Consider the following 23,631-nt stretch of genomic DNA (forward strand, 5'->3'; position numbering starts at 1 on the left):
CTGTATTTACACAAACTTTTACTGCAACCTTTATTTGTTGACTGCTACTGGCAGAGTTTGTGTCCGGGCTGGCCAATTATTCACATACACTTTTTGAACTCCAGCAACATGATTAGAGAAACAAATATGAAGCAAGAAAAAGGTGAAGTGAAGCCATCTGAAGTTAGACTTTAGATATTATTCTTAAGTGATTTGTGAGACTAGTCAACAACTACATCCCAACCAAAAGGTAATGATAATCGCAGTAGGCCTAAAGTAAATAATAAGTGGATTTGTATTCAGATAATTCCTTCGCCAATCTAAAGAGTTTATAATCAATTACCTAATTCCCCCTACTCACAAGATGGCGGCACCTGGTCCTAAAATATGCACTGGACGGGCAAAATAATCTCTCCTTCGGTTTGGTTCTCAAACACACCAAACCGTAAAATTCAGTAAAGACCTTTCTCAAGTCGTTACGACCCTTTCTTAAACAAATCACACAGCTCAAAACAATAGTATATGTATTCAATGTTTTGGTAGATACCGGTCACAGAGAGAGAGAGAGTAGGTTTGTTCTGATCTTTTTTTGATCAGTGAGGGATTGGCAGCCAGACGCGGATTATTGCATTCTAGTCACCTGAGGATGCAGCCTAGGAGCCCAAGTCTTCAAATGGGCCCTGGATTGGCCAGACTATTTAAGAAAATAAAATGATAAACAGAATGAATCCCCTTGTCCATTGAATGCGATATTCTGCACAAATTGGATTTGACCAGCCTCATTAAGGAGTTCTCTGTCAGAAAAACTTCTAATGAGAAAGAATAAGTTTATGATTGTGCTGCTGTGGCATTATTGCTGTTATTATGTCCTGCTACTATGTTTATTGTCTATGTTTTATTATAGTATTGCCCAGCAGTTCGATGTGTGTCTCATTAGCTGCTTTCAGACTCACGTGTATGTCCTGATATTCTCCTCATGGGCCGTATGGCTGAACAACATATCCTGCCATTGTACCCTGAAATTCCCCTGAAAAAAGACATAGTATAGTATTTTCTCTGGAGGAAATGTAAATGACTATGTGTGAATAGAAAGTCGATATTTCTCACACCACGTGAGTAGGCGTGTTGTTGACGATTCGGTCTGCATTTGCATGTCATTGATTGGCACCCTAAATGATAATCAGCCTGTTGCCTTTTGTTCTAATGGTTAAAACATATTTGCATGTTGGCACTGCTCTTCAGAGTCATTATTTTCTTTTTGTGGGTCTATACCAGTGTTTCCCAAACTTTTCTTCTGGGGACCCATTGTTTTTAAATTTCGAACGATCGCGACCCAATTCACAATCAGCCTTATCTATAAAATCATTAGAACAAATTTGTGCATAAATGAACATTCCTGAACGTTTTTACTGCCAATTCCGCATTCCCTTATATATGAACTTAAACCAGCCATTTCGAAGAAATAAATCACAACTTTGATTAATGCACTTGCTATTGGCCCTAAATGAGACCCAATAAATGCACTTAGGCGGAGTTCACATCTCCTTGTTTTGGCTTCTCACAAGTTATTTCCTCTCACAATGTGCATCAGCCTTTCCACTAGATTCAATGTTATAAGTAAAATATCAGAACAATACAAACATTCAGTACTATCAAAAATATGCTTCTTGTGAAAGTTTTTTTAAATGCTAATGTGTAAAAGAAAATGCAGGTTCATGACCTATTAGCACTTCGTTGAAGTAGGCAGATATACATGATGGCACAGTAATGCATGCCTTTCTGTATACACAGCTAACTAACCCATCATGTCCCATGCGGGTTTATGGCCTTTTTGCACTTAGATGGAAGCTAGGATAGGTCTTATCGTAACCTTTGTCATATCCCGCCCCTTGCTAGCCCACCCCCCTAAACCACACAGAGATTCTACTGATGTCTGAACGACACAAATGTCCGAAGATAAAGCATCAAGTCTGAATCTACCTCAGGGTTGAATCTCCTGATGTAAAAATGCTGAAAGAAGGCGGAGGACATGTCTGAAAACGTCTTTGCCTCAGTAAAACTGGGTGCTGTGTACTGCTGCTGATGTTGTAGTCTTACTTCTTGGGTTAGAGAAGTACGCTAAAAGCTGTTACCAGCTTGCAGATACACTGTGAATGCCTTTTAGCTCGTCGGTCAGTCGATCGGTATTATATATTCCTAGAATGCATTCACACATGGTACTAAATTAAGCTTTTTTTTTTTAAAGTATTTATTTTGTTTAAATTAAGTTATTTTGAGTGATCAATAAGGGGGCCTCAAAAAAATAGTAGCCCAGGGGCAAAGGACGACCTCAATCCGCCACTGCTGGCAACCATTGTAAGGAGAGAACACAAATCAATGTGGAGAGAATGTGGTTTTAGTTAGTTTAGATACTTGGTCTCTCTCTCCCCCCCTCTCTCTCTCTCTCTCTCTCTCTCTCTCTCTCTCTCGGTAGGGTTGCCTGTATTTTTCCATGGCAGTTTGGAGCTGGTAAATTTCCACTAAAGAGGAAGAGAGAAGACCTGGAGCACATAGTGGGGTGTTATGAGGTTAAGGGTGGGAGGGTTCGGGTCAAATCAGCCGAACAAGGCTCAACTGAGGGGGAAGGGAACCGGAGAACGCTGACTACCAACCGAGCAAAAAGCACCCAACAGCACCTTCTCTGCACCCCGTAACAGACACTTAAAACAACCATTTGCGTAACAGGACACCAAATAAGGAAAAGGCGGGAAGAGAACATTTTGTCCCCGTTTATAAGAATAGGCAATCCGACGCCAGCGAAATAAACTAAAGAAGAAGGCATCATGACAGGATAATTGGGCGGCTAGGCTGGGGATAGGCTGCGAGAGCTTTACCACTCCTAGAAGCTGAACCAAGCGTCTGATTTACAACCTTGAGCGTTGGCAGGGATCCTAATGTGTCTAATCTACACACACAAGACCCAGCACCCTATTAGAAACGCCAACCACACACATAATAGAATCCAGAGGAGAAAGTAGATCTAGTTTCTGACTATGGCCTCACACGTATCTCTCCTGCAAACCTGTCAACTGTGACAGTTAAGTTAGTTTCAATATTCACACATTCAACATGTTTAGAAACCACACTGAGTCCAGTTATTGAATCATGAAATTCTTTGTATGGGCATTTTTTTGGAAATGCTGTCATGCATAGAAAAACATATTGATTATTTAAATATTTTTGCAACATGTGTAACGCTTCACTACAAACATGGTCAAAAGGTTTTTGTTGGAGCCTATTCCTCAACTTTTCAGTTTCTGTTCCCGATCAGCTGCACTGCTTGTGCACATTTAAAGGCCAAGAAGAATAACAAAGGATCCCTTTGTCACATCTTCCCAAAATAATTTGCTATTCTGAAAGGAACTGAGAATCAATGTGTCCTCCGTAGTAGCGAGCTAGGCTCACATAGCGTCCATGCCTGATAGGCCTATATGCATGAAACAATCGGTATGTGTGTAAATGTAATTAAAATGTAGGTTGACAGACACTAATGAACACGTGGGGCCCTATTTTGTTGTCTGTTCTCTTGTCACTAGTTGTTGACCCCAAAGCCAGCTCCCACGACAGCTGTTCAAGTTTCCTATTGTTACACCGAAAGCTAGGGTGCGTTTCTCAACAGGACTGCACGAAGCCCAACGGAAGACAAGCGGTCAGGTCACTACCACATTCTGGGCTCTTAAAGGGGTCGAGCGCACTCGTGTACTGGGGGGAGTGGAGGGAGCAGCTTTGGTCAAGATTGATAAAGGTCATCCCTTTTCTCCAGAGCCGGACCGTAGGCTGCCCTAACTTGTGTGAGATAAGAAGGAAACCCAATGAGGTGGGGCCTGGTTTATTCTATTACATTCCCCAAATTAAGTGAACCTCAAACGCGATATATCTTATTAACATAAAGGACATCCCGTGTCCGTAATTGCCTAAACGAATAAGTGCTCACATGCCGTACAAGCAATGGATTTAAACTGGAAGGGATGGTACATATATCCACAACCGTCACTCATTTGACCCAAACCAAGTTGAAATTATAGTACCGCCCCCGTGGCTTGGTTGGGGAAAAGAACAGGGTGCCTGCTGTACGTTTAGTGGTCTGCTAATCCCCCAGTCTTTACATGGATACAACCAACAGATGGTCAGTGTCTACTTTGCATTCAGATAAAATACGTAGTTATGGTTGCGTTTTAGACATGAGGCAGCTTCAGTAACTATTCCATTCCCGTATGGCGTGTGAAGAATTAAAATGTCCTTTCTCGAGACCCAAGACCTTGCTTGGACAGGGTTCACAATAAAGCTTCACTTGAAAGCATTTCACAGTACCCTACATAAGAGGGCCTCTCCTAGCCCTTGGCCCAAATAGGAACCAGTTGTAAATAGAGTAAACTGACTTGACAAAGCACAAAATGGCTGTTGTGTGAACTGAAGGAGAGAAATATCAATTTTTAAAAGACGATGTATACTTCAAATATCAGTTGATTGTATGTGTGCATTTATAAAACACTTAAGATGTAGTAGTATTTTGCAATAATGACATTTAGCGTCACAAAGAACTCACCTGACCTTTCCTCAGCCACGAGTTTGAGGGACCACATAAGAATTTAATTTAATGTAACCGGTTTCTGGCCCATCTTCAGACCAGATAAACTCCATGTGATGTGCGTTAGTGGTTTGTCTGAGGCACTACAACATGCTTTTCCACACAGACATGAAAGATAACATGGCTGGGCCCTCAGTTACTCCAACTCATTTCTCATGAAAAGGCTATACACAGGACATTAAAATATATTTGATCTTTATTAGGATCAAATCTGATAAACCAAAAAAATGACATTAGAAAACTTTAGTGTTTGGCTGACTCGCGGAATGTTATATCATTAGTTTTAACGTTTCGCAGGGGTGCCACCCCAGCAGTACAAACATTCGCAACTCTTTGGTTCAGGGTGTCAAGTGATCTGCTGCAATATCCTGCGAAAACTAACGACTATTCAACGTACCGGAACACGCGGTAAAGGACTATAGAACAATCTACTATAGAACGGCAGTATGAAAACATTTATATTCTACCATGTTGCTATCCCTTGTTCTTTATAGAAAGGCTCACCGCCAACTCATGGAGTTGCACTATTTTAGGATAGCTACATTCAATACACAAGAAAGTTAAGTAGTTGGGCTGAAGAACCCCAAACACTAAGATATAGAGGCCACTGTGGCGGAGTCTTTCACTTGCTGTAAACTGTTGGCGCGTCACCCTCCTCCTTAAGTAGACAGGTGCGCACCAGAGACTCGGTCACCGCGTAGGGGTCACAGTTGGCGGACGGACGGCGGTCTTCGAAGTAGCCCTTCTTCTCCTGGCCCACGGCGCGCGGGATGCGAATGCTAGCGCCGCGGTTAGCCACGCCGGCGGAGAACTCGTGGATGCTGGAGGTCTCGTGGTGTCCCGTCAGACGCCGGGCGTTGTCCAGGCCCCCGTTGGGGTCGTACGTGCGGATGTGGTACGTGTGCCTCTTGGACAGCCTCTCGATGGCGTCCTCGATGGCCCTGAACGGGGTGGGGAGGAACAGATTATTGGCACCAGAGAAATATTTGCAGGGCAGATAACCAAATTGTCCTACCACCCGTGATCCCCATGATGCAACTGTTAACGGTTGATTTTGCTCTGCAAGATGGGACTATTGAAAGGGGAACCGTCTAAAAGTCGTTATGTATTGCTGTTGCATACGTGGGAACAGAGTTTATTTATTTTCTGTGTGCTACAGAGTGTTGCTTCACTGCATTGTGCCTTTTTAAATGTATGCCAACCTGAAACCAACTTGGCTGTATGAAAAAAATCATCCCATTGGAGACATTAAAGAACCCAACGGATTCCGGATCACCGATCCGAAAGTAGACTCCGCATCAAGTCTGAAGTCCAAATTTCTAAAGCTCTGCTCTAGAAATTAAAGACCTCACAGGGAATACGCAGACTCAACACTACAACGTCAGGTCCTTACTTCAGACCGCCCTCGGCCCTCATGTCATTGGTGCTGAAGTTGGTGTGGCAGCCGGCGCCGTTCCAGTTCCCGGTGATGGGTTTGGGGTCGAAGGACACGACCACGCCAAAGTCCTCGCAGACGCGATGCAGGATGAAGCGGGCCGCCCACAGGTGGTCGCCCATGTTGACGCCCTCTGTAGGACCCACCTGGAACTCCCACTGCAGGGGAACCACAGTGGCCAATGGGATTCAGCCAAGGAGCTACAAAGCCATACGTCCATATATTTACATTTTGTAAGTTTTAACTTGGTCATTTTGCATCTCTTTTATTCAAAACAACAGCCTTGTTCTCTGCTGTGAAAGCTGAATTGAGCACCAGCTCATCTGATAAACAGCAGTTTGAAGTCTTGTTTAGGAAACGACCACCGCTTTGAGGTATTCAAATCATTGTCTTGACACAGACAATGATCAAACTAACTTCTAACACCAAACCTAATGTTCCGGCCTGTATACTCTGGATTAGTAGGGTTGAAGCAGTAGCAGTAAGTGAGGGGGTGGGGGTGTACCTGCGCGGGCATGACTTCTGCGTTCGTGCCACAGATATCCACGCCGGCGTAGAGACATGCTCGGTAGTGCGCCTCCACGATGTCCCGACCGTAGGCCTTGTCCGCGCCCACCCCACAGTAGTAGGGTCCTGAACAGGAAGACAGAGAGTCAACATTGCCCGGCATGCAACACCCAAACCCTCAGTGTAAAGACGGTGTGCGTTTATATTTAATGTGAAACACCAACGAGAGGCCGTTATTGTGTGGACAAAGTAGGGAATTGTAATTAAAGTTTTAATATTCATTCTGTCCAATATCTGGTTCTTAATATTGTACCGATGGCAATGCATTGTCGTTACTTCTTCTGACAAATGTACTTTGTGTAGGTTATACACCCTAGCTTGATGTGCCAGTCATTTTAAAGCCAAGATGGCCACATGGTGAACAAGGCGCATGTGGTTGCTCACCTTGGGGCCCCGGGAAGCCGTTGGAGGGCCAGCCGAAGGGGTGGCCGTCCGTGCCCAGCAGGGTGTACTCCTGCTCCATGCCAAACCACGGCTGCTTGTCTGCCACCTCTGACATGCTCATCACCTTGCTACAGATGTGGCGCAGGTTGGTCTCTGTCCCAAGAGATGATATAGAAACAATTTAGGATCCAAAATTATTTAGAAAAATACATTTGTCGCTTTAATATTCACTATACTGACTCATTGATCATCCCTACTCATATTTACTTTCTCAGATTTCACCCTCATTAATTTGCAACTCATAATTACTTTGCCATAATAGCATTAAATGCAAAGGTAAAGATAGTGTTTGCTACTCTAGACTACATGACGCTAGAATAGACTAGTTGACTTGACATACCAGCCGGCTTGCGGTTGTACTTGAAGACCTCACACAGGACCAGCTTGTTGGGGTCTTGGCGGAAGGGGTCTCTGAACATGGCCACCGGGATCAGGTACATATCGCTGTTGGACCCTTCCGACTGATGGGTGCTGGAGCCATCAAAGTTCCACTCTGGCAACTCTGCAACATAACAATAGCAGATAAGAATAGGCAAGTCAGTCAATCAGTGGCCATCTTGGTTTTTAACAACTTATTTGCAAGACAGTTACTAAAAACAAAAACAACAAAAAAAACACTACTAATTATGTAACTACAGTGGTAATGGCGTTACCCCCCACCCCCCAAATAATTTATCGAAATGCTGCACCATCGATGGTCTTAGGTTCGGAGTTCAGCGTCCGTGTCTTGCAGCGGAGTCCCTCCCCAGAACCGTCTATCCAGATGTACATGGCCTGGACTTTATCTCCCTGCGGGAGGTCCAAGAACTGCTTCTTCACAGTCTTGCTCAGCACGGCACTGGCGGAAGTGGCCATGTTACTCCAGGTAACCCTGGAGATACGAGAAGGGAAAAGTCTGCGCGTCATTACATGTGTCGTGGAACAGGGACTTTTTGTCATGCAGACGTCTAGCCCATCTACGACGCGAGAGAGATGGAGAGACGATTGATGCCATAAAGTTGTCGTTTTCTAAATAGACCAACACATCAACCACTTATCAATATAGTGAAGAATGAATGTCGGGAGAAGACGTTTCAGAAATTAGTGAATGAGGAGTGTCCTCGCATGCTAAGACATCCGGATTTCCTCACTTTCCTCACAAGCGATACGGCACTTCTTTGTGGACGGGAGCCACGAGACTTCAAGGAGTGACTATATAACTCAGCATATGACGTAGAAAATCGTTGGCCAACAACACGAAGCATAAATTGAAGTATATATTCATATTTTCAGAAAAAGTTAGATACTAAGAAACTCTTAGGCTATTAAATCATGATGCAACACAAACAATATAAGATGGACTTGGTCGAAACATTACCTTTTATCAGCTGGAGTGTGTATATAGAGGACTGACCGACCGTGGCGTGTCTATTTCGTGCGGTGGACCTGTAGATGCTCATTCCTATCAAGAAGTGGTTTACTCGGCTTTATCGATCGATTGAAAACGTCTCCTGACAACGATTGGCTGGCGAATACGTGTCATCTTGATGGAGACAAGACAGATGTTCTCATTGGCTGAAACGGTAGACTGGTTTCTAGCAGGCCGGCTCTTCGCGTTGCACAGTAAACAATGAACGTCTCTGCGTGGGTAGACACACAACTGGGTTACATTATAACTATTTTATACACTTCCAAAACAAGCTCACCATTTTGTCTAAACTCAGTGGATGTATTGATTCTCATATCTGTTAAGTCACTGATAACTGCTCAAATTGTGTCTTCTGGTTGAATATCTTAAAGCGACAACATAACTTAGCACTCTCCATCACAGATAATAGTGATAATGTTTTTGATTCTGGGATTAGTAGGCTTAAAGTATCTTATTTATCGGGTTGGTGCTTATCCGTTTTCCCAAGTGGGGAACTTTGTAACTAACAAAGTTTGTATCGTGACGTACTAACTAAAACAATCGTGACTCAGAGTAAACACTGTTGCTGTTCCTGGTTCCACCACAGGCATGCGCAGGTTCACAAATGTTTGGACAGATAACAAATTAGGTGTAAGCTGTTTAAAGTAGGCTAAATACTCGGACAAACTGGACTTATTTTATCGTGAATATAGGATGTAGTGAGGGTTAGGTCAAAATACAAAATACAAATACAAAATACAGGAGGCTTATTTGAAAGTAAGTATATCATTCTGAAAAGTTGCCTGCTACACAATCTGGCCCGATCAGACCCTCGCTGCTGATGTTAGATAAATAATTACTCAAGAAGTACCATAAGCCTAAACTAATCACCGTAGAAAGAGTCCTATGTAAACCTGACAAACAGGTAGCCTACTCACAGATGATCATGTCATGATCATATAGTGGGACATCTATAGTAGGCTGATAGGATAATAGGCTATAGTAGTATCATGGATTTCTGGTCCTGAGGCTTTAAGGGGAATCCCGTTTTAAGGATAGGTATGAATAATACATGAAGCCTATGTATTGATCATCTAGGCCTATCGTTTAAAAGAGATAGTTTTGAACTTGATGTAGTCCTTTTGTACCGTTCAATAGGTCTCAAATGATGGAGGGCGAAATTATCTTCATCTTTCCACTTCATTTCGGTTTAGACTACATTTAAACCAGAAGTTAAGGCGTCCCATCTACAACAAATCTGACTTTGTTGGCCGTGCACCTCAGTTATTTTTCTATCAAGGGACTATATAGCAAAGCGTTTAACCCTACCTTAGACTTATAACTGCTGTGACAATCAATCACTTTAGAAATAACATAAATGATAGTATGATGATATATGCTACAAACCTACCCTATTTTTATATATAGCTTTTATTTGTGCGTTCATATTATATTCATATGTCTATCATTGTTCATCTAGTACTCAATTAACTCTTTTTTTTGTTTCACTCTTTCATTTATTCCTAACTCATTGTTACTTTGCCTTAATTGCATTCAATGTAACGGTTACTTTGTGGGATACAACCTTAAAAATAGAGTTGGCTACTCTAGTTTACAATACGCTAGAGTAAATTACACCAAGAGCATGGATTTCACAAACCTGACGAACAGGTTCTCCCACGCAGTAGGCCTAGACGTAATTGAGGGAATAATGTGATATTAGGCTATCATGGGTCTCCGTTCCTAAGGCTTTGTTAAAATAAATGAAATAGCCCAAGCGCTGTTTCCACAATGGAAGATTGTATAGGCTAGGTTGTATACATCAGGTAAAGCGTACAGCCAGCGTGGCATTTAAAACATAGGCCTAAATAAAAAATATACATTAAGCCTATGTAGGCCTATTGCTTATGCAAGCCTATATTTTAAAAGTTGTAAACGTGATGGCTGTTGTGGTGCTTTTGGGTGTTCAATTTTTGATTGAGATCGAAATGGTATAGGCTACTTCGTTTTTCCTCCTCAGCGTCCCATCTAAAACAAATCAGATGTTGTTCGACGTGCATCTCTCAAGGAGCCACTAACTTCCGCCTAGGCTGCCAATATCTCCCCCGCTCACCGCTTCAGTTTTTTTTATTCAGTCTGTCGATGAAGGTTGAAAACCTTTGTTACGCATCGCTGACACCTAGTGGTCAATAATATCAGCACACATCCAATTTCAACCGGACAATAGTAAATAGATATCAGCCGGTCGCTGAATGATCAAATTTATGCGATTAGGAGGAACATCTCGGACTTTGGCACCCTTTTTTGTGGGGTCACGGGCTGAACAACCGGTACCCCTTATCTAGATGGGATAAAAACCAAACCATATTTTGAATTGGTAAATCTAAAGTTTAAAGGATATTATATTACACGACCAATCGATTTACGTTGTTTTTAAAAGTCTTTATTTGGCCTAAAATGTATCTTTGTTAATTGGGATTTTTCCTATTTACGTAAAGGCCATGGCCTTGCACGGAGATATGGTGCCATCTTTCGGTATGTCGGCCAAATGGAAGTGCAGGTAGAAATTCTTCATGAAAGGCTTCTGCTTCTCGGCAGGTTTGCAATGTTTAATAATAATGAGACACAAGGGGGCGTCATTACATCGCTTAACTTAGGCCTATCAAATGTTGTATGGTTATCCTTCACACCCAACAACAGAATTGAGAGAAAATGAATAAAAAAAGAAAGAAAAGAATATATAAACATACAAATGGATATATTATTCATAGCAAATATCTTGTCGTTAATTTAACTACATTACTAAAATCCATGATAATTGTGTGCGTCGCATCCAACCGCCCCGACCACCGTTTAAATCATATGAATTATTTTTCTTAACCTCATAACATGATATATATAAACATATGCATGTATATGCATATATACCTCGATTTAAATGTATTCAACACATTTCCACTAGTTTGATTATCAATTTGTATGCTTATACATCATGCATAGCCTACACATTGAGAGATGCACTCTGTAGACTCTGGAGGTATATTCGTGGTTAATTTCCTCCTCTCTGTTAGTCCAGCTGGGGGATGGGATTTATATAGTAAAACGCCCTTCTTCTATACTTCTTCGCAGAATACTAAAACGAAACATGGAGGACATTTAAAAAACCATTAACATAAACGAGAAGCACACTGCTGGTCATTCCCGCTCGCCAACATAAATGCTAATTGGTTAATTTCAACTCCATCATGTCCCACAAAACCACCACAGCCTCCTTCATTACGCCGCCATAAAAGACTTCCGCCGCGCAATAAAAATTATGTCAATTAGTATGCAGAACAATGCTTAACATATCAGAAAATTAATCTACAAAGAACTTGAATTAAAAGTTTCATTCGCAGAATAACTGGGACAGGCCAGCAGAGAATGGTATTGTATGTGGTCTAGTTCGCTGTAAATTGCTCCTTTGTTACAAGTGACGGAAAGCAATTAAAGCAGGCATTTCGCTGTAGTCTTTTTCTCTAACTTGCTGTCACTGACTAAACTGTCCATTCTGTGTGTGCCTGCCTATGCATTTGAATGGAAACTTACTTAAATCCAGCCGAATTGGATTCTGAGAGGATAAAGAGTTCCAAGATCGTTTGGTTTAATTGGACTAGGGATTCCCGCCGGAAGACGGGCTGTTTGTTGTGAAGGAGATGCTCTATCTGATAGCTATGGAAAAAAAAAACCGTGGGCCCGCAGTGCATGGCGCCATAAGCACTGTATGCTATAGTTTTTTCCTTACATTTATTTGGATCTCTGATTTCTTTTGGCTGGTGAAGACCTTTAAAGGAAAAAATATAGGTTATATGAATACATGAAACCTTACTTTTTAGGGTTAGTGTTACTATACTCTTCTATACTAACTATATTATACTCTTTATATAGGCTTCGCCTTAATGAGCAACATTTTACATAGACAGATAAGAAAGAAGAAGCAATTTAAACAAACAAACAAACACACAAAATATCAATACGACTTAAATCCTACACAAGAAGGGGCAGGAAGTGGGGCAGAGTGGTGAGGAGAAGCTGTAGCAGTAGAGATGTAGTAATAACTTACCATTTGTGAACATGTTCCATTTTAGTTTTAGTTTTATTTCATTAGCTCAACCTTCCCATGTCAGAGGCAACTTGGTAGACACTTTTATCTGAAGCGTATTACAAGACCGTGAGAGGAATCATTCTGAGCATGGGTAGTCCAAGTGGGAATCAAACTGTGCTCTATAAGTTGCTTTAGATATGATATCATCTTATATATTATGTTACAATCATCCCAACTTCTGACACCAGTTAGGACCAATAAGAACGCTGCTAAGGTCCCCCACTAATGCCAATCAAATCCCAAAGGATCCAATCGTATCTCTCCAGTGTTTTCCCCGCCCTCATATATTATACTTGTAAATAAATATTCTTTCAGATTCTCACCAAATAAATATTCATAACTGAGTATTCTGATACACCACAGACGCTCATTCTGGTGCATTCCAGCAGGGGCCTCTATAACGAGCCCCCCAGTGGGCCGTCAGGCTAATTCCAGTTAAAACACTCTTTTAATTAAACAAAGGGAATAGGAAAGTGGGAAAGCAAGGAGACCGTCCCACGGTTCCCCTGTGTGGAGAAATTCATTAATACGCGACGACCCCGTGGAATTACACTCCACAGTCTCTGATGGGGCCCCGCCTCTCAGAGACCTGTTCGGGCCCCGGAGGGGGCCACTACCTCTGTGAGACTGGCTGCCGCCTCCACCTTTCAGAGACTTCCTCTGATCCCGAGGAGGCGTCTATCTCTTATCTTTCAGAGACAGGGGCCCGCCTCTCAAAGACCCGCTGAGGCCCCCTAAAGTGGCACCGATCTTTGAGAGCATTGCTGCCGTATACCAGCATGTCCGAGACTTGCCGGGGCCACCGAGGTCGTCCACACCTCTCAGAAAGACAGAGGCAATGGCCTTTCGAATTGGTGTCAATCTTTAAGAGATTCAGATACTTGTTCTGATCTTTCAGAGAGTGGTCCCACAAATAGGTCCCCACCGCTCAACGACTACGATAGCCTCTATGGTTCGGAGCTTTGCTCTGCCCCACAAAGTGGTCCCTATTCATAGGCTAGTTGTAGTCCCTAAAGATTGACCCTAGAACACTTTAGAGACCCGGTGATCTAAAGCACCAACAAGTGCTTTAGAAAGAACACCTTTAAACCTTAAACCTAACCCTTCGGAGAACTGCTGTAGAACATAATGTGGCACTTAGTGGCCTATGATGATAGCCTCTCTGGCTACCTTACTTTCTGTCGGCCCTCAAAGAGACCCCTGCCTATATAGGGGGCCTTTAAATATCACACAGTGACATACTTATACTTATTACAGGGCATGCAATCAATGTGTCTAGACATATGTTGACAGCGTATTTGCGTTGATGCTCCTTTCTGAAATAGACTCAACCACTAGTTGGAGTGTGGTGTGTGTCTCGCTGCCGATAATCTAATTGCTTGTGAAAGAGGAACGCGAAAGCGGAGGACGTTGTTATATCTCCACGCCTCGCATCTCCGGTATAGCGAAGCAACGGTTCCCAGGGTTTTTGCCAGGGTCTCGCTGGAGGGGGTGTGGCGTGGGGGAGGCGGCGTCTCTCGACCTCACAGCCCTGCAAGTCAGGTGGCCCTCACGGCTCTCACAGCTGTCTGTCGGCCATCGCGCCGGATCAGCGTCACGTGGCGGGTGCAAACACGCCGGTGCACTTTTTACATGCTACATTTGACTTTAATCGAGGAGGGGAATCGCGTGAGGCGCTCAGACTCCCCCCCCCCCCCCCATACCCCCCCCCCCCCAAATAGAATTCTCCGACAGCAACACTTCTGTGCACGTGTAATTAGCAGAGTGAAGCTCCTAATTAGCTTGTTGCGTTGTCAGTATTAGTGGATCTGGTGAGATTCGGAGGCCTGGGGTGTGTGTGTGTGTGTGTGTGTGTGTGTGTGAGAGAAAAGGAGAGGGAATATGTGTGTGTGCGTGTCTGTGTGTGTGCACAAGGGGGTCTAGCAGATGGCGGCGTCTATTCTTGCAGGCATAAAATCACACTGGAGACACACACACACACACACACACACACACACACACACACACACACACACACACACACACACACACACACACACACACACACAAAAACATGCACACACAAACACACGTACACACTCGCTCTCTCTTACTCACACACACAGACACACGCAAATGCACGGATGCGTGCACACGCACACCGAACACACACACACACACACACACACACACACACACACACACACACACAAACACACACACACACACACACACACACACACACACACACACACACACACACACACACACACACACACACACACACACACACACACAACTACCACCACAGCATCCAGGGGTTAAGAATAGAGAGCAGCGGAAGTCCTGCTGTCACATTACATATTAGTGCCTACTGTGGACTTAGGGGCCCGCTCCACGCACGGAAAGGCCCCCGCTGCAAACACCGTCTGGGCCGTGGGTAGGCCTATATCTGCGATACTGATGTTATTATTCCGTTGTTATTCGTCCCTGTTGGTCACATCCTGTCACATAAGCACAGCCTCCGTGGCTGAATTCACCCTCGCAAGCTGACATCGCCTCTCTGCTGGCAGCCCCCCGCCCCCGCCCCTACCCCCCCCCTCTTTATTTAATAGGCAGATTTTATTAGATACCATTTTGATATCCCTGAGGAATGTCAGAATATTTCGTGCCGTCAAATTCCCACTTTAAATCGTACATAGCGTGTTCTGTGAGTACCGCAGACAACAATGTTTTAATGGTACGATGAAGACCGGGAGGTTTGTCGAGCTGAGGAGTTGTTTAATAACAAACGTTGATTCACATTTCGCACTCAGTTACGGTTCTGCATCTGATAGACCAAAGGTACGATCCACATCGTCAAAGTTAGACAAACTATAGCAATATAAAGAATGAGTGTCTCCCCGTGCAGCTGCTGCTCCCTGGCTGAAGCCGTCCTAGATGTGCTCTGACGCGGAGAACAAAGACCCCCCCCACAAAGGGCCCCCCCCCCCCCCCCCCAGATGTTGAAGTTGATTTAAATAGAAAAGGGAGGTATTTGGGAAGTGTGGAATCGGTACAAGAGGCGAACAAGCCGCACTGTCCACCCACCTTGAAGCAGAGCTCAGCAATAGCAGTCTGGGTGAAGAACATACTCCTACCTTGGGAATCTTTTAAAATTGTGTTGATGTGATGACGGTTTCCCCGTTTGTAATGAAGAATAGAAATGGTGAGACATAGAAAATCCCTTTAAACACGTTATTATGTATCACATAATAAGAGTAATAAGAATAATAAACTGTAAGTTAACAATAATTAATGGTGTTGAGTACCAAAACATCTCATGCCCACTTATCGGTTTGTCTAAATGTTTGTTTGAGGATAAACAAAAAAGCTTAAAATCTATTGGGAGCACTTCAGAAATGGTGAATCTTTACCATAGTCAGCCAGTCAGTCAATCAGATCTGCATGCGCCGACTTTGGAGAAAGGTTTAATTAAATGACATTCAGTGATAGAAAAAGATATAGTTTCAATTAAGGATGGTTAATTGGAAAAGGTCATTTCAAAAACTAAAATTTTTCTATTAGAAATTCAATTACCTCGCAGAGAAAAGGGACGAGTAAGGGAGGTTGAGCTGAATATAATTCAGAATAATGGACCGTGGAATGTAATAAGTCGACCAATTAACTGCTTTTTTATTTGATTTGGGTAGATTTTATGATCTTTGCTCACAATATCAATTACAGCCGGGGTTTTATGTGTAGACAGTCTTCGGTAACATTGGGAAATTACAAAGGAATGAAGAACCATTAATAACCAATTAATGCAATTAGAACGCATTTGTAGGTCATCAACTTTTTTAACGACTTTTTCAATCTGGAAATTGTCTTTAGGAATCTCCGGGCTTATCCTATCTGTGTAGTTATTTACACATTGCTATTATGTCCTCATGTTTTGATGAAAATAAATCACTTAATTAGTAGCTTTGTCTAATTATTTTTCCCGCTATGAGCGCTGAGAAGAATGTCAGGAGATTTTGACAGCTGTCAATCCATCGGTCACATATTAATATTCAGCATTTCTTATCTCTGTTGTTTATGCTCAAATATGAGGTTGAAAGGGATCCCATAAGTCTATCTTGTCTAGTTCTATGTTAGGTTATGTAAGGTCACTTCTAAACACAAAGGCAATGTAAGTGAGTAAGTACATTTACTATAATCGCTTTCATTTTAATTTATAATTTGTTATGAGCAAATTAATTTATCTGTGGTGGGCTTTACATCATCATTTTAACGTGAGACTTTGTCACAAATGAGCAAAAATAATATTTTAGAAATGCTTCGCACCTGAAATAAAACGGTGGCAACACGCCATGGCACTTTCTGACTTCTAAATTATACTGAAGTAAAGCAATTTAATCACAATACATTCCATACTTAATTTGAATAAACTCGCCTTCAGTGCATTCACCATCCGGCAGGGGGCAATGTTAACCAGAAAAGGAATGCCTTACGCATCGCATTGTTTTCTGTCGAGCGTGGTTTATATTTCTTCATAACTCAAATCGATGTATAGTGAATATATATTTTAACGATCATTTGACAAATATATACAGCATTTGCTAGAATAATGATTACTGACCTTAACCGACAGAGATGACAATTTGTTTTGACAATAACACAAAATGGGTCTCACTTCAGCAGTAAAGGTTGAATAGGTAGGCATCGCTCGGTAGGAAGAACTGTCTTCCCGACTTTAGGTACAATTTGAAAATAACTTGGATCCCTGACCTTGGAAGCGTTAGATATTTTAACTGCATAATGTTTTTTTCATAATTGTAAATTAGATTTTAGTACAATATTCAGAATAATATTCAGAATACATATTCAGAATAATATTCAGAACACATATTCAGATTGAATCGGAATATCTATTCATTAAAATCAGGCTCAGTTCTCTACCGAGGGAAAATATTTAAAAGTATTTTAATTACTTATCATTTTTATTTTATCGTTATGTGTTTTCTCTTCATAATTAAATTAATTAATTCAAATTCAAATGAACGTTTCTGAGATTTTTGCCTGTTATAATTTTGTTTTTTTCAGATTTCAGTCACACAGAATTAGAGTGAATGTATCGGTGTGTGTTTATTTGTGTAAGCAAGTGTGTGTGTGTGCGTGTGTGTGTGTTTGTGTGTGTTGAGAGAGAGCGAGAGAGAGAGAGAGAGAGAGAGAGAGAGAGAGAGAGAGAGAGAGAGAGAGAGAGAGAGAGAGAGAGAGAGAGAGTCTGGGTCTCATATTTGTGAGAAAACATGTGTGTGTGTGAGCGTGTGCGTGTGTTTGTATGTATGAGAGAGAGAGCGAATGTATGTGTGTGTATATGTGAGCAATTGTGTGTGTGTGTGTTTGCACATGTGCACGTGCGTGTGTGTGTATGTGTGTACAAGTGAGTGAAGGGTTGTACACAGCAGCTGGGCCCGGCTTTTTACTCTCCATGCGCTGGGGCCCTTGGAGGCCCCCGGTGTTGTTGTGATTGATTGGGTCCTGGTGCTGACCGGGCTGGGACCTCCGAGCCCAGGGGCCCGCCAGCCCACCAGCCCAGGGGCCCCCAGCCCAGGGACCCGCCACGCATGATGTTTATTTGTGGTCGGAACCCGTCTTTGTCAGGGGGCCTGAGTCGTCAGACATCTTATTCCCCCCCCCCCCCCCCCCCCCTCCCTCTTACAGTTTTTCTCAGTCGCTTTGGTTCATTTCTCAGATCAGAATTGAAATTCTCAAAACTACCTGTTCAATCTTCACATCAGTGTGTCACTTGTGCACATGAAAAAAACAGTTTCTCATTTATTTGAACACGTTGCAAATGCTTTGGTACATCCATGCACACGATTATGTACAATTCTCTGCTCTTTCCTACATTATCAATTGCTTATGTCATGTTGATCAAAATGTATTGTAATGGTCTCTATGGAATAGTCTCACCCCCACAACATTTAGGTATTAGTTCATTGCATAAGTCTTTACATGCAAAATGGTTGAACAAGTTGTCATAATATGTCAAGCATATTTCTATACACTGGCGTTAGACTCTTTTTTTTGGTCTTTTTTCTAAATCTGTCCTGAATTGGTCAATTGCTACCAGGTGAATCTTGACTTTCTCTAAAGAAGGGAAATGTGTGAAGTGTTAGATCAACCAACGATCAACCAGTACTGGAATAGCTCAAAGGTGCATCTCCTGAACCATGAACTGGCAAGTATATATATAGCTGGAGCACAACACAATGTTACATTGTCTGAGAATTTGTGACCTAACAGACAGGAACGTCAGGAGTTGTAGGATGACTGCACTGTAATTCCTACAGCAATGCATGTACAGTTTTACCCTAAGGAGATGTTCACATTTCTAGCAATGAAATGTTCTGTCAACATATTACAGTACAAACAGTCAAAGTGTAAATGTGAATCTTGTCCAGTCTCTTGCAATCAATCTCCCACATACACTAAGGTGTAACTTACAATTTACAATAATTGTCTTCAAAACTTTAGCCATAGTTTACATCAGAACATCCGGAACAATGACACAAGGACTTGTCATTCTGATGGCACTGACATGTTCATTGAAACAGATATTTACTTTTGAGAGATTAACTAAGGATTTTGAGCAAGAGACTGGCTTTTGCAGGTAATCCATGGTGTTTTGCTATTTGAACGCATTGTTTTGAGAAATGCACTTACTGGTTTGCAAATTTAAATTCTGATCTGAGAAATGTACCAAAGCAACTGAGAAAAACTGTAAACGCCCTCTCATGGAGGACCATGTGGTGTTGTTGTTGGATGTAGTCTGTCTTTGTTGTTGCTTATTGTTGACATTTAAATTCATTTCATGAACGCAAAGCTCTTTGTCATGGCTTTTGGATAGATGGATGGATGGATGGATGGATGGATGGATGGATGGATGGATGGATGGATGGATGGATGGATAGATAGATAGATAGATAGATAGATAGATAGATAGATAGATAGATAGATAGATAGATAGATAGATAGATAGATAGAGAGGTAGATAGAGAGGTAGATAGACAGGCAGACAGACAGACAGACAGACAGACAGACAGACAGACAGACAGACAGACAGACAGACAGACAGACAGACAGACAGACAGACAGACAGACAGACAGACAGACAGACAGACAGACAGACAGACAGACAGACAGACAGACAGACAGACAGACAGACAGACAGACAGACAGACAGACAGACAGACAGACAGACAGATAGATAGATAGATAGATAGATAGATAGATAGATAGATAGATAGATAGATAGATAGATAGATAGATAGATAGATAGATAGATAGATAGATAGATAGATGGACGGATAGATAGATGGACAGATGGATAGATAAACAGATAAAAAGGATAATCAGACAGTGAGACAGACGGCCAGTTCTTACATCGTACGTATCTAACACTGATTAGAAGGGCGTGTTGGTTTTCGTCTGTCTAGCTCTGGTAGGAAATGAGGGGTGAAAGGTTGATGAGAAGGACAGAGGACCGAGGTAGGGGTCGTCTTGGGCCGTCTCTCTTCTGCAGGAGGGGCGTTTGTTTTAGTTATCGCTCAGCCGTTACTCAACTGGTGTTTACATCAGGCTAATGGATATGGAACTATCGCTTATTGTACTTCACATGAACCTCATGAAACTCTTTTGTTTTGTTTATGTTTGGGTGTTTTTAAGCTATGGTTGATGTTACGTGGGCAAATTATTATAGTGATATGGTTTATATTATTGCTATTATTTATTATTAGTAGGAGTCTGATTATTAGTCGAATGTAGTAGTTGTGGTAGTATGCGTTGTATAATATATCTGATTGGTAAATGGGATTAAACAAGCATCATGATTTTGCTTACTGTTTATAATATAAAATAATCAATTATTACATTATAATATAACAGTGATATCATTAAACACTTTCAACATGGCCGCCATCTCATCTCACAGAGAAAGAAAGCTTTATGTGCCAGATAAACACGTAGAAGGTCCTAGCTGGTCCATGTGTAATAGCTTTCCGTCTGTCAGACAGTGTTTGTTTTTACAGGTACAGACCCTCCCTGTTTATTCCCTATCTACTTCATAGGTTAACGGTTCAATTATTGACCCTAAACTATACCCGCTCTTGGGGTTGCGGACATGATGCATGGCTTCGTGTCGGAATTCAAACAGCGAGTTTAACAAATGAGGAGTCGAGTCTTCTCAAAGTGGAGACCAGTCAATTGTACAAACATAAAATAAATAAATAGTATCATTGACCCGTGATGTCTATTATATCTAGTCAATTCACAAACGCACTAATGCTAAAACGTCACGTAAAACTTAAAAAGTCCTCGGTTCTGCATTTCGTGCATCGAGTGAATTGATATTCTGCTGAAAGAATATCGCTTTATCATTTCTCTCGTGGAGCATTTGGCTCGCTGCGCGTGGAATATACGGAGGCTGCTGGTGTCGGCTATAGATTCCCATCCCTCCCCCCCCCCGCGTCTCCTCTTCGTGGTGACACTCCCGTCGTGTCCAAAACACTCAATGAATCCCCAGGAATAATACGACCCAACAGCCAGCACTCCAACGCGAGCGCGGCGCCCGTATCCGATGCGGCGGGAAGATTGATCTCCCATAATGCATTGTCTTGATGAGACATTGAAAAATGGCCTTCAGCCGCGACGTGTCAATATCAGGCTTGGATGCACCCCGCGGCCCCGCGCCTCTTATTTAATCCGGGGCTTTTCTTTAAAATGATACCTCTCTTGTTACATTTCCACTGCCTGTCTGTCAGCTTGACACCGCAATATTCCCGGCCGTGCGTCGGCCTACCCCCGTATCCCGCCGCCGCTCGGCTTCATTTATTTTAAAACACCATTTCACACACGGCTGGCTTTAACAAGGCATTATACAGCGCCGCCAGAGAGAGCGGGAGAGAGCGCGCGTGTGCGTGAGGTAGAATTGTGACAGATACAACCTTTTTATGGCGAGAATACACAACGCGGTAAACAGCGGGGTGCATAAACGGGGCCCAGAGTCTGGCCGGTGTGCGCGGGGACGTCACTCAGAGGACCGGCGAGAGCTCGCTTCTGGTTTATTGCTTGTTTTTTAAACGTTATTTAATCCAAACGTCAAGGAGAAATACAAAGACGTGGTTCCATAGGCCCGGGCCTGGGTCTGGTGTGTGTCGGCGGTTCCCTTCAGGGCTGTTGTGTTCTTTACTGAGTGAAAGCGTTGACACAACTCAGAAGGACCCGGCTGTACACTCCCGCTCTCTGAAGCAGCCCGGCGCTTCACCTGCAGAGATAAGACCGGGTGGAAACGACAACGCCGCTGTAACGAGTGGTCGACGAGGAATGTGTCTTGCCGAGGCGACCGCTCGGGTTCAAGCATGTCATCGCAGGTTCTTTATGGTGATTAAAACAGATAGAGGAATGTAAACGCGGTCCAGATGTGGGCCTGCCAGGGGTAACAACCGCACAAGGCTGCGGTGCGGGCCTGTGCGCTGGGGGGAACGCACCACGCTCTGACCCGTCCTGGAGGTTTAATCGAGAGACCGGTCCGTCGATGGGTTGTGGTGAGGCCAGGGTCCGGTTAGGCCTGGGTCTGGGGAAGCGGGGGTCCGGCTGGTCCAGTGAGGCCGGGGTCCGGGCAGGCCGGGGGTCTGGAGAGGCCCGGTTCCTGCTGGTCCAGTGAGGTCGGGGTCCCGGGCATACTGGTTAGCACGCAAGAGCACATACATGGATACAGACATAAACCACACACACACACACACACACACACACACACACACACACACACACACACACACACACACACACACACACACACACACACACACACATGCAGGCCCGCACAGAGGTACACACACACACCCGCAGACGTATGCTCGCAAGTTGGAACACCCATGTGTACAGATGTACACACAGATGCTCACACGTACACACACAGAAATGTGCACGCACAAACACATGCACGCACACAAACGTGCAGGCACACAGACATGCACAAACGCACACACACACACACACAGCTGGAGGCTGCCGTGGAGACTGTGAGATGGGCTTGCCACTAAATTATAGGACGTATTTTATACATTTACTGCTTGGCTCAGTAGGCCACCGCATTTGTTGCTCTTTTATCTTTAATTCCTCTGCAGCTCTGCCATAAAACAACAACACTCCTGTTTGTCAGAGGGCTACACTCTGGGGTAGCTTTTTTTATGCAAAGACATCGTATATTTATTTGTTCATAAATATAAATAAACCTACTTATTTTACACGGCGTACTGCATTATATATGTCTTGTATAATTGCATCTGTCTGCTCAGCGTTTTATGGTATTTATTTTACCAATCTACACAAAGGTCTGGGGTTTTTAATTTCACACGGCGTGAGGAGAAGAAATGAGTTACATGAGTTTGAAATTAAAATGTGAGTGAATGTGAATGTTTTTATGGTACCTCTTCTGTGATATGCAATTAATACACACAAGCAACATGGCCGCACACAGACGGACACAGACACACGCACGCACGCACACAGACACGCGCGCAGCCGCACACACACACATAGAAGCATGCATGCGCACACACACACACTCATCCACAAAAACACCCCCTGTGGGTGTCTGTGTGTGTGCGTCGGTAGGTGTGGCCCACACACACGCACACACACTCACACACACGCACACACTCACACACACACACACACACACACACACACACACACACACACACACACACACACACACACACACACACACACACACACACACACACACACACACACACACACACACAAACACACACACACATACACACACACACACACACACTCAGCTCAAATGAGAGTGGTGGGTCTGGACCCAGGAGTCGTGGCTGGTATGTTAATCTCCCGAGCGGGCAGGAGCTTCATTAAGTGTTGGGCTGTAGATTTATGTAGTGATCTGTACAGAAGTGGTTGGGAGACCGGGCTAGCCGTGGCTAGCTGGACATGATGTATGCACTCTCCTGGCTCCGGCTGTGGAGTTATAGAACCAGCGCCTCAGAACCAGG

At 43.3% G+C, this 23,631-nt stretch overlaps 1 protein-coding gene across 1 annotated transcript; it reads right to left on the reverse strand.

The window, feature by feature from the left end:
- Positions 1–4,784: 4,784 nt before the first annotated feature.
- glulb (glutamate-ammonia ligase (glutamine synthase) b) lies at positions 4,785–8,567 on the reverse strand. Its single transcript, XM_060067997.1, has 7 exons — positions 8,410–8,567; positions 7,742–7,923; positions 7,393–7,554; positions 6,993–7,145; positions 6,547–6,674; positions 6,000–6,199; positions 4,785–5,547 (listed from the first exon to the last, which is right to left on the reverse strand). The coding sequence occupies exons 2-7, from the start codon at positions 7,905–7,907 to the stop codon at positions 5,229–5,231; spliced, it is 1,128 nt and encodes a 375-aa protein (XP_059923980.1). The 5' UTR covers positions 7,908–7,923; positions 8,410–8,567; the 3' UTR covers positions 4,785–5,228.
- Positions 8,568–23,631: the final 15,064 nt, after the last annotated feature.

This window comes from Gadus macrocephalus, chromosome 12 (assembly GCF_031168955.1).
Source record: "Gadus macrocephalus chromosome 12, ASM3116895v1".
Classification (NCBI taxonomy): Eukaryota; Metazoa; Chordata; class Actinopteri; order Gadiformes; family Gadidae; genus Gadus; species Gadus macrocephalus.

Excerpts from the sequence above, each read along its gene's own strand:
- glulb (XM_060067997.1), bottom strand. The coding sequence starts at position 7,907 with ATGGCCACTTCCGCCAGTGCCGTGCTGAGCAAGACTGTGAAGAAGCAG. Across the intron at positions 6,200-6,546 it reads CAGAAGTCATGCCCGCGCAG|TGGGAGTTCCAGGTGGGTCC; the intron begins GTACACCCCCAC and ends GTTCCCCTGCAG. Across the intron at positions 5,548-5,999 it reads AGGGCCGAGGGCGGTCTGAA|GGCCATCGAGGACGCCATCG; the intron begins GTAAGGACCTGA and ends CACCCCGTTCAG.